Source organism: Epinephelus fuscoguttatus, linkage group LG3 (genome assembly GCF_011397635.1).
Source record: "Epinephelus fuscoguttatus linkage group LG3, E.fuscoguttatus.final_Chr_v1".
NCBI classification, from domain to species: domain Eukaryota; kingdom Metazoa; phylum Chordata; class Actinopteri; order Perciformes; family Serranidae; genus Epinephelus; species Epinephelus fuscoguttatus.
In genome coordinates this window covers 36,643,410-36,655,418 of record NC_064754.1, presented here as the reverse complement: position 1 = coordinate 36,655,418, position 12,009 = coordinate 36,643,410, and the positions used below count along the sequence as shown (strand labels likewise).

Here is a 12,009-nt window from a genome sequence, read left to right as displayed (position 1 = left end):
CTCACACAAGCACTGTACACACCACAGGAGGTTACCTAAAAACATGCAGCCAATGAAGGAGAGCTGACATGGAGGAGGGTGGATTGGACACTCAGTACAGGCTGATAGAGGGGGTTTAAATCTTTATTTTGACCATCAGGTCAGAAACACACCCTCATCCACACAGTGACATAAGTCTATATGCATTTAAATTCCAAAAAGCTACATACCTGTGCATAATATGTGCTAAGTGTGCTAGCTATAGCAATTGAAATGACAATATCTGTTCAAATATTATACCCTAGGTAACATTTTTTTCCCTTAGAAAATACAATGATAAAATGTATTTTACAGACTTACAGGGCAATGTAGGCTGTTTACATTTTCAGTACATCTACAGCTTCTCAACATGAAATTCTAAGAGTGGTCAATGGTTACTTGCTGAACTTTTGCAAGTCCACTCCTGCACAAACCATAAACCAATACAAATGTCAATAACATAAACACACAAAAATATTCTACACAAATAGAATGTGAAAAAACAAATGCAGTCCAATTTCTTGTTCAAACAATACAGATATCCTTAAATGCAGTTAAATGTCACTTAACAGGACAGGACAGTAAGAAATGGTACTCAAAATGGGAGGGAGCTGTGGCCTTGGTGCCCACTGTTGTAAGTAGAAGAGCATTGAAAGCTGGTGAGGAGGAGGAGGAGGAGGAGGCTTCGAGTTTGTCTACACGTGGAAAACACAACAACAGTGACACTGTGCTCCTGACAGTACCCTTTCTGTTTTTTATTCCAACTGAAAAAAGCGGCCCTGGACTAGGCTGTTCCTCGCAGCTTGCCGTAGTGACGTCACACCCAAACAAGAAGCAGTTTGTTGGCGATTACTGCCGGATGGTTCAAACTAAGTGGATTTTCTCTCTATAACTAACTGTTATCACAATGTCTCAGGACCCGTGGTAAGTAGTGTGTTCAAATGCAACAGGTAACTGCCCTAACTGCATTATTAATTGCAATAAATGGCGTTTTTAACCCTGAGAAGTTAGCTACTCTTTCTATATCCTGCTAGCTAAAGTGGTAGCTAGCTCTTCCTTGTCAAAATAAACCAAATACAATAACCTGCATTTCTAATAAGCCATTACAAAGTCAGCTATTTATGTGTATATGCGGTACTGGAACAGGGCAAGGAAATTCATGTTATTTTAGGGTTTTATTTACAATTCAGATTGGAGTTTAGTGACGTTAGCAAAATCGAAAGAGGAAAAAGACAAAGCTAAATATGTCACATGATGGTTGTAGCTAAAGCTTGGGCATATTGACTGACGTTAACCCAACTAAAATACCGGTACTTCAGTAACACAAATACCCTACAATACAGTACATTAGCGCTGTGTTAAATACTAATGTCGCAGCTAAAACATTTGAAGCTGTCAGTCAGTGGCGTTTATTTATCTTTCTTAGACACTCAGTGGTATTTTTTCTTAATCTCCAAAATCAAACCTCTCTAACGAGTTACATTAGGCCCTCTGGCAGTCCAAACACTGAACACTATGAGCTAGATAGAATACCTGGTCAGTGTTTACTGTATTTTATCGTAAGGTATTCTTAAAATATATGTATAGGAGGCTGCACAACATTAGGAAACAGATCAGTCAGTTGTCCTCACTCTGCACAGATCCATTGACCAGTGACAGTTTTCTTTAATTACCACATTAAACTCGTAATGGGGATAACAGGGGTCTCTCTGTGTTTATACAAAAAGTATCTGTGGCTGCTGTCTGTCATAAGTTAGTAATGACATGTCAATCTAAATGACTCTTCTATACCATTTATTGATCTATAGGTTACAGAATTATGATGCCACTTGTCGCTTGGCACAGGAAATAGCAGAAAACATTCATGAACGGAACAGGCAGCAAAGAACAGGGGGGAACCCTGCAAAGGTAAGGTGTTATAATCAAATACAGTGGCATATCGTGTAAATTTATCCTCAGGTTTCTCTAGTAATCAGCTGCTGTGACTGCCTTCTGTCTTCTCAGATCAACATGACACTACGGGCATCACTGCAGAAGCTCAAACAGAATATTGCCCAGCTTAAAGAGGGTTTGTTGCGAGCATCATCCTCTCGCCGCATGTATCCTTTCCTCTGAAAATGTTCCACTGAGTGGAAGTCATGAGATTGAGATTACATTTTGGGCTGGCGAGTTTCCTTTGCTTGCAGTAGCAGTGGTTTTCCTATAGAGGGCATTAGAGTGTTTTAAAAACATCTGCCCTAAAAGTGTTTGCTGTTAGAAAGGTTTCTGTGTTCATGGGTTAATTCCAAACTGACCCAAAGAAAAGTGTCAGAAGCATCCTGAAGCGTCCACATTCACTGACGCATGTTAAAGTAATGTTGACCTTTTGCATGACCTTAACATTGCTTCATCAGAATGCAGTCAGAAGCTGACAGGAGGCAGAACCTTATTGATGACCTGCTAACCAGAGAGAAGCAGCTCAACGCCACCTTCAAGGGAGACATCACGGAGCCTGAACCTTCCAGGTATTAAAATCTGGACAAATAATTGTATCGTTAATGAGAGGTCCACCAAATTATTTATATTTATGAAAAGTCTCTGCACATCTGAATGTTCAACATCCTCTGCGTTGGATGAGGTGCGGTTTTTAAGATGACGTCTGATTACCGACACGTTACCTTGATAAAATTGCAGTTACTACAAAAAGCGGGACAGCGTGCGGGAGCTCACTCTATCCTAAAATGAGAGGAAAAGTTAAGAAGGACAGTATTTGCAAATCTCAGTAAGCAAGTAGTATTCACTTTCCAATGGTGTTTTCCTTCATTTTGAAAAATATTCTTGGACAGCCAGCTTCATGCTTTAGTAGTCCAAGAAAATTGCGAAATATTTCTCAACCCTGAGTCTCTGTCTGCCACTGTCAGTCAGTGTAGGAGGGCCCAAACCAAGCATCACCCCATGTTGCTACAGGGAGCATCCTGCTCAGAACATGCCGCCTTTCATTTTGTGATTTTCCACTCTGAGATCTTTTTTTTTTAATTGATTTTTTTTTTAGTATCCAGTCTTGGACACCCAATTAAAAATAATGAATCCTCATTCTCTTTTCTATGACCTTGACCAGAAAGGTCATAGGCTCTCTTCTCCACTTTGATGATATGTCACTGGTCACTAACTTTATGTGAAAGTCTTCATACATCCGGTATGACCCATGTGTCCTGACCTCTCCCTGTGCTATCACTCGGAAGGAAGTCCGTCTGTCTGCCATTCTGACAGGGCGCCTAACTTCGTGGCTTTTTCCTTTTCATTAAGTGATTTGCTCTGCTGATCACACATTTGGCACCTCCTGAAATGGACACGCACACTCATTCATACGAATGTTCCTGGGTGTGTGTTTTGATGAACGAAGATGGAAGGAGTGAGTTTACAGTTAACAACTCTCCGCTGAGCATTTATTCTAGCACTTGTGAAGCCAATCAAAGAGCTGGATGCCGCAGCTTATATCCTCTTCATCTACTGATGTCACGTCAATGTGACAGCTTTGAAAACCTCAGGCTTCAGGCAGTCATTACTTTGCGCAATGTTTGACCTAGTCCGGCCCAGGTGATATTTGTTTGGACAGGAAGAGGAAATGGTGTCATGTTGTTAACTTCATCCAGCTCTTCATGTCTGTCTTATGAATTATTGTTTTTTCTTCACTTCAGTGCCGGACGTAGCACATTCAGTGCCCAAGGCAAGCCCCCCCACCCCCCCAAAATGTATTATTATTTTTTATATTTAATGTATCTCTTACAAACAAGATCAAGAGCTAATGAGATGACACAAATAAACAACCTAGCTGACAAACAACAATAATACTTTTTTGTAGCCCTCTCCTGGGTGGTGTCCAACATGCCACCACCTGTTGTCGCCTATGGGAAGATCTGCCTCTTTTTTTCTTAGATGGTACTTCCATGTTGTTTTTACATTGTAGAGGTTTGGCATGAAAGTTCCTGCACAGTACAACTTTGTACAGGGAGTTTTGGGTAGCAACCGAAATGAGTGTAGAATGAAACAAAGCGTCACTTCATCAGATCCGTTTGAACCGGATTAGAAAACCACTTTTATTGACGCCTTGATATGAGACTGCCTTTCTCTGATATCTTTCACAAGCTTTGGTTTTTGGGATTGATCTACTTAGCGGTGCTTTGCACACACTTTCATCTTTTTCACAGACCACACACCCAATTACATAAAAGGCTCTGTAAAAAAAATTCAAATGACATTTGCTAATAAATTAGCTTGGCAAACTGTAATCATGTGGTCATATGGTTTTTAGTTTGCTCAGTCAGACCTAACTTTTAATAGTGATATGTGGTGGGTAATTTGGATTTGTGGGTAGGACCCATTCCCACTGTGTGGTCTCTGAGGACAGAATGCGGGAGGGGGTGGATTGGCCATGCTTGGATAATCTAAGCCGCTCTTTTTTTTGTGAGAACTTGGTAGAAGGAAAGGGATAGAGGTTACCGAGGGGACTTTAATCTATCCCCGAAACAACACATTCTAAGCATCTCCATTTCAGACTAAGCACAAGAAGGACATGGCGCCTACATTTGAAGGCTCGGTTCACCCTGTCACCCCTCAGACCCACCTCTCCTCCATTATTCACTAACCTTTCCTTTGTATTTGATTGCACTGGAAATAGTTGTAATTAGTTAAATTTCCCCTGTCCAAGTCATTCAGTCAGGACCTGGGTGCTCAGGCCCCGGTGGCGGCAGTCTAGCGCTTTGTGGCTGCCAAGAGATGTGCCCGACTGATTTTGGCGCTCCCCACTGACTGGTTAATTGGATCTTCACACACTGGGCACTTTCGTGGAGGAAGTGGAGGGCTGGCACACAGTCTCATAGTAATCAAATATGTCAGAGAGATTAGACCGAATGCCTCATCTCACCTACTCCTCTGATGGTATCAGCCTCAGCTAGTTAGCCTTGTGAATGGTCTGACAGTGCTGTAGCGACCACTTCAGAAGCAGCTTGAGCTAGTCATCACAGTGTGAGATGCATGATGAGATAAAAGTAGTTTTATGTATTGCTTGTGCAAAAAAGAGATAACCTCAACAGCTTTCACTTTAAAATTTGAAACACTGAGTTTAAAGGAACAGTATGAAGAATTTAATTACATCTAGTGGCAAGGATTGCAGATTGCAACCAGCTGAAACTTTTTCCATGTGCCAATTGCAAACTCCCACTTGGGATTCCTTCAGTATTCACTGTTCAGAAGGTTTTACCAGAAGCTGAATTAATCACAGAGATTTCTTACTCTCCAAAACAAAGGGATGAGGTGATTAAAAGTGGTAAAAACACTGAGTAAAGCAGTTTCACATTACAAATCGGGGTTTTTCCTAAACTCTTTGGCCTGTCGAAGAGGTGCTGCCAGCCCAGCACCTGCTAATATGTGCTCACATTTTTTCTCTGATAACTTAATGTGTGCTCACCTTATTCCTGATCCAGATGTTCAAGAGGTTTTTAGTGGAAGCCAGATTCTTTGCAGAGGTCTCCTCCTCTCCTGAACAAACAGACTCTGTGATTTAAACTGGTTAAAACACTGTATAAAACAGTAACAAATCACTGTTTTTCCGACATTGCTTGTTATTGGCTGCTAGCTACAGTGAATAGCCCTATCTGGAGCCAATGCTTGGTTTGTCCATTCTGGGCTACTGTAGAAACATGGGTGAGGACCCACTCCCTGTGTAGTTATGAACGACTCATTCCAAGGTAAAAATTCTTATTTTCAGGTGATTATACACAAAAGAAAACATACTACATATGTTTCATTTCTGTCAATATGTCCCCCTAAATCCTACACACTGGACCTTTAAATGTGCTAATAAAAAACTGAATTATGTTAGCTTTAGTGTAGTAGTAATATTATTTCCTGACATGCCTACATGTGGCGCAGCCTACTTTTCCTAGGCTTGACCAGCAGACGACTTGCTCATAGCAAACTCTGTTAAATCCAGCCTCACACAGAGATTTTGAACCCGTCACCACAAGACAGCCATGGGGGGGTCTGCAGCACAGCTTTAAGCTATTAACAGAAGAATAGCTTTTAAACCACACAGCGGTGTTTAGCACAGCGCAGTGCAGCTCAGAGAGCTCTCTGGACTGTCACTTCGTCAGAGCGAAACCTCCCCAGCAGCCCGCAGTCCTGTGACAGATTAACATGCACTGTTTACACACTGCGCAAGCTGACCTGGTATTTTTCAATCGTTCAAAAAAACTTAAAAGAATAAATGAGTAAACACTTTTTTTCTGTGATCTAAAGGCTTTTGTTATTATAAAATGTTCAAAAGAATACAGTATTGAAAAGGGAACATGCCTCGTACAGATGTGTTTGTTGTAGGAGTTGTACAGATGTGCATTGTACTCCAATCCCAACCAGGCATATTGACTGTGTTTACTTATATAGCTAAAAGTCGCTGATGCACGATGGGTGTTTTAGACTCGTGTGCTGGCATGGTGATTGACACACAACAAGGGCACACTTGCCATCAACTTTAGGTTGTTGTGCACAGTTGGGTGATTTGTTACTTCAACCAAACCAGATTTGCTTTTGTGTTGTAATTTTGTGCTCTGCAAAACTAATTTTCATTTTGTATGATGACTCACATGTTTAAAAAAATACAATAAAACTTGAGTAGTGGCGGTGAAACATTTTTGAAACTAAACATTGTTATCATGATGTTTCACAGGTCGACGTTGATGGGCGCAGGGGCAGGAACGAGTGGAGGTGTTGCGGCCAACCCCTGGCTGGTCAACGAATCAGAGGAGACCAGAGGTCTGACCTTTGGAGAGATCAAACAGCAGCAACAGCGAATCATCGAAGGTAATTACACATAATTGAATAAATGGTAAATGGACTGCACTTGGGTAGCACTTTTTTTACCTTAATGGCCAAAGAGCTTTATAATTTGCCTCTCATTCACCCTCACACACACACACACACACACACACACACATGCACGCACTCATGGAGGCAGAGCTGCTATGCAAGGCACTGTCCTAACCATCAGGAGCAACTTGGGGTTCAGTGTCTTGCTTAAGGACATATGGACAGGAGCTGGAAGAGCCAGGGATCGACTCCGTCAGCACCGCCGCAGCTGCCCCAAATGAGACTGTTCCATTCCAGTTGTAATGGGTGATCAAGCAAACATGAATCCAAGTGTGCTGTTTCATTCCTTTTCGATTAAATTAGCAGCCAAACCAAATATGGGCATTGCAACCATCTGTAGCGCTAACAATTTCCTGCATCACTAAGATAATAATTGTAACTCATATTTGCCCATATTTGTACCTCTTCAATGAATACAGCATGGCCGTCCCATCATAAAGATATGTAACATCTCTTAATGCGTGTGTGTGGAAATATTGCACATTATAGTAAAATAAAGACAGTTGGGGGACAACAAGATTAAGACACAACATGATTTGTATTAAACTTGTATGGGACATGCTATCTGTGCTAACATATTAATGATGATCGCAATAATTCACATCTAGAAAACATATTGAACGCCCGCGCCTGCTCTTTCCTGTTTCCTGAATGACTCTGACATGACTTGAACACCCAGACATTAGTTCACCTGACTCCAAGTGACACTTCATTGCTGTGTCTCCATTACGGCTCTGGTTATTGTCAGTTTGGGATCACAGATTCCTCTTAAGACAGTGAAACCAAACCACATGGAGGTTTCTAGTCCCCTGTGGGATTTCTGGTGGAGTTGGGTAATGGTGAGCGCCTGAACCTGTGGTCATAAAAAAATTCCTGTGGTGGAGAGTGTGTCAAACTTGGAAACCTACAGAGGCCACAACTTTTTCTTCTCTTCTCTTCTCTTCTCTTCTCTTCTCTTCTCTTCTCTTCTCTTCTCTTCTCTTCCCCTCAGCTTCACTGTTCTCGCTCTCCACCTTGGCCTGCCACAGTTATAATAACAGGAGTACGGCTGAGTGGGGTAAAGTACTGAATGACTCACATGTGGCACTGTGAGCTAAGCTGGACCCCAACAGCCTGTCATTCCTATTTCCTAAATAGTTGCCTCATTATATCACAAGTACAGTGGACTGTAATTGCTCCCTTCTTACAATTGACTTTTTCAAAGGGGATTTCATCGTTGTTTTATAGTTTGTCCTCTGCCCCGTTGCTAAATTTGACCTCATATTGGTTTTATTTTTTATAATATAATGTGTTTTTCTTGAGTCTTTTTCTCTGTATCCTCGTCCTGCCTTGCATTATCTAAATGCCCTCAGCATTAGTCCCTTTCTTTGTCTCATGTTCAAGTGTTTAAAAGTTTCTATTTCCTTTCACCTCTCCTCACAGCCCAGGATGCAGGCTTGGATGCACTATCAGCTGTCATCAGCCGACAGAAGATAATGGGCCAGGAGATTGGCAATGAGCTGGACGAACAGAATGGTAAAGTTTGATCTGCACGTGTGTCTGTACATATTCGTCAAAATTCCAGACGTATTACACACGGCTGTGTGGAAGCAATCAGACATACTTGTTCTGCAATGGAACGACTTGCCTCATGTAACTTGCTGGACAGTGATACTCCCTCACACCACCGCAACACTGACATAGTTAGAACCAAAAACACACACACGCCCTCGCACTGCCATTGTCAGAGCAACTGACCTCACATTCAGGTCACGACCATGTCTACCGGGTTATCCTTTGTTATACATCTCACAGAGCAAAGTGACCTCTCTCTTTGTGTGTGCTCTGGAATCAGATCTGCTCAGAGATAATGTGCTTTTGAGTTATTTCTGGCTAAATGCCTCATCAGTCCATAAATAGCTTCCATCACAGGTAGAACGCGGTATACACAATGGAATGCATTGCTCCAGACTGTTTTTATGCACAGACAGGCGGTACTTGAGACATAAGACTTTGGGACGATCATCTGTCAACCGGTGAACAATTAGATCCCTTAATGCATCGCTCTCAGAAGACTGTAGCAGTTAATAGGCCGAGGCCAGAGAGTGTTACCTTACAAAGAGGATGTACATGTGTATTCCTGTTGTTTTTTTTTTTTTATTTATTTAATTGTGAGGGCTATCTCCAATGTTAACACTGAAAGCGAGCCCAGAATGTGCATTAGTCTGTCAGCTCTCTGGCAATCAGGGAAAGAAACTTCACAGTTCAGAAATTGCAGGTCGATAAAAGAAGAGAGTGGATAAATTACCCCACAGAAATAATAAAGGAGTGGTAAGTGGCACTGTGGCTAGGGGACTGGTGTCTTAGTCACAGAATAGACTCTAGATGGCAAGCCAAATACACTGCCTCAGGGTTTCAGTCATTAGTTGGCTAGTTAATGCTGCCACTCTGAGTTATATAGTTAGAAAGAAACAAGATAATAAAGCCTAAATCTCAACAGAGGGATGGCTAGACTATATAAAACAAATTGTAAGAGTGTAACGTCAAGTTAAAATGATAGATGTGAGTTTTTCTAATTTCTGTGGCAACCTCAGAAGAGATCCCTAACAAGCCGTTCATCTGCAGTTGTCTTTCACACGTATACTACAGGCAGTTATTGTCTGTTTCTACCCTGATGACCAGCAGTTGGGAAAAGAAGGCGTTGTACTATCCTGTAATATCCTGTCTGAGCAGTTGTACCAAAACAAGACCAGTGGTTGTATAACCGAGTGATCTCGGCATGGAAACAAACGACCTTCCCTTCTGCTGGGAAGGAATGGCAGATGTTTGGTTGAACACTGATGGGAGAATGGAAGAGAAAGAAAGGAAAGCTGATTGTTTTAGCCCACTCTCCTGTTTCCGTATTGAACTAGAGATGGATCATTGCTCTAATGCTCCAACTGGCGTGTTTTTCTTCTCGTTCTTTCAGCTTGATGTCAGTGTTTCCAATAATATGAACCTGAACGGGTGATGGGAGAGCTGAGAGTTACACCAGTTCCACTGCAAGTAAGCGAGAAGGCAAATGATTTTGGCCCTGGAAACAAAAGCTTGTCACTACTCCCGTGTTTAGACCCCCACATGACTCTTAAATATAAATTTGATGGGAACCCAACTCTTTATTTCTGTAATGGCCCAAAATATCTATGCCACCTGTGGGTATTGTAATCGGCTCCATGTGGTGAAATCCAAACCGTACAAATTTGTTGAAGCCCACACATTTCCACCATTATGTTTTTTCAAAGGAAAGCATATCTCTGTATTATGATTTCATGATATAATAATACTTATACACTGCCTTTTGTTTATTACGAAAGATATTCATGGTGCATGCAGTGTAACCAGTCCCTGTGTTCTTGCAGATGGTTCATAAAGTGTAGACATAGAATTTCCACAGGGACCAGTCCGAGTTCCTCACGGTTTCTCCACAATTTACGGCCAGGCTTCAGGTTCATAAGGCCTGCTGACACCAGGCAGTGATTCACAGAGCCTACAGGACTCTTCCACAGCTTTTCTTTACCTCCCTGTGTTTCTTTCCTTTTGTGGGACCTTTGCTGCCCCTTCATCTCTCATCTCACTCCCTGTTCTCCTTTGCCTCTTTTCAACAGTCCTTTATTTTATAACTGACTTTTCCATTGCTTCCATATCTGTGTGTCGTCTGTATCCCCTCACGCTGAGTTATGGGAGATATGCTAGTTCCTTCGTGTTTCACAGGGTGGAGAATGGGGATATATCATACCTGCAGATGTAGACGTAGTGACTGCTCGTGAAGTCCCCACGTTCCCAAAGCTTGGTTTAGGGTTCTTTAGAATAACTCACACATTTTGGTAAAGGAGAGTGACTAGCTTTACCTACCCTCAATGGGGGGGTTTGTTTTTATTTCTGTGTTTTTAAAAGTATATGTAGGCTAACTGAAAAGTCTCACTGAATTCTTGCAAGCATGTGCAATTGTTCAGACCTGGAAATGGATACCTCTAAATGAAAGTCATATACCAACCAGCAGAGATGTAGATTTGAGTCAAATGTGATCAAAAAACTTAAAAAAAAATGACTTGCAACTTGACTTCGATTTTAACATCAGTGACTCATAATTTCACTTGGACTTGAGCCTTTTGATTTGAAAATACTTGATACCGTCTCTCAAGCCCAACAATTGAGGTCAAACAGAAGTTACACTGTGGTCTTCAAAAACGATTTATGTGTGTTGGTCAGAAATAACAACTTCCAACTTCGTTCAACATTTGAAGTTGGACAAAGAACAGTTAGTCTAAGCTAAAATCAACATAGTTAGCAAGCTAATGCTGAGCTAACATTAAACATGTTACATGTTAAACAAATGCAAATAAATGCAAATTTAGAAAGCATTCACAATTTTTGTGAATTCATTACTAGCATTACTTTTATTGAAAAGTGCATTATGACTTGTTTCGAACTCTTAACTCAAAGTTTAGGGCATAGGACTCAATCTTGACTTGGGACTTGACTTGAGTGCAAAGTCTTGAGACTTGCTTGTGACTTGCCAATAACTTGTTCCCTATGCCAATCAGACTGACATGTTTTCAGAGCCTGCTCAGCAGGCAAACCAACAGGTTGCTTCCTATATTCTTCTTTGTTAGCGTTGTCCTTGTTTGTTTTTGCTTTCAGTCTTGTGTATGTTGTTTTCAGCTCTCAATTCTCCAAGTCACTGTGGCAATTTAAAAATCCCCAAATAAGAAAATGGCAGTTAGAAACTAAAATGATTTTCCTTCCATTCCAGCTGAGCAAACCAAGTAACCTTGTAGTAGGGCTGTTGCTATGGCACTTGTATTTATTACAAAATAAAATTCTGTGTGATATAAAATACGTTTATGAGAGTGTTGTGACTTTTCCGTTGAACGCCTTCAGACTATGCCACCCTAAAGACCCAGCCTTCACTCCAGCTCTCTCTGGTAGTTAATCCAGTATGTGAGGAACGTAGCTTTTGTATTTTTAAGTTTTATATCTTTGTTATTATAGTATTAACCTTGTGTCCATTCAGCCTATGTTTAAAATGTGGCCTGTCCTTGTACTGTTTTTACTAAAATGAGACATTAA

General features: G+C 41.3%; 1 protein-coding gene across 2 annotated transcripts in view; it reads left to right on the top strand.

Moving 5' to 3' along the window:
• The first annotated feature begins 829 nt into the window (after positions 1-829).
• Positions 830-12,009, top strand: part of stx8 (syntaxin 8) — a 57,476-nt gene continuing 46,296 nt past the window's right edge. Inside the window, exons 1-6 of one of the 2 annotated variants that reach the window (XM_049571619.1) lie at positions 830-942; positions 1,827-1,926; positions 2,023-2,117; positions 2,412-2,522; positions 6,722-6,855; positions 8,344-8,436. In XM_049571619.1, the coding sequence (XP_049427576.1) occupies positions 926-942; positions 1,827-1,926; positions 2,023-2,117; positions 2,412-2,522; positions 6,722-6,855; positions 8,344-8,436 (550 nt within the window). In that variant the 5' untranslated portion in view covers positions 830-925. Of the gene's footprint in view, positions 969-1,826; positions 1,927-2,022; positions 2,118-2,411; positions 2,523-6,721; positions 6,856-8,343; positions 8,437-12,009 lie in introns of both variants that reach the window. The other variant, XM_049571620.1, reaches the window with a different exon arrangement.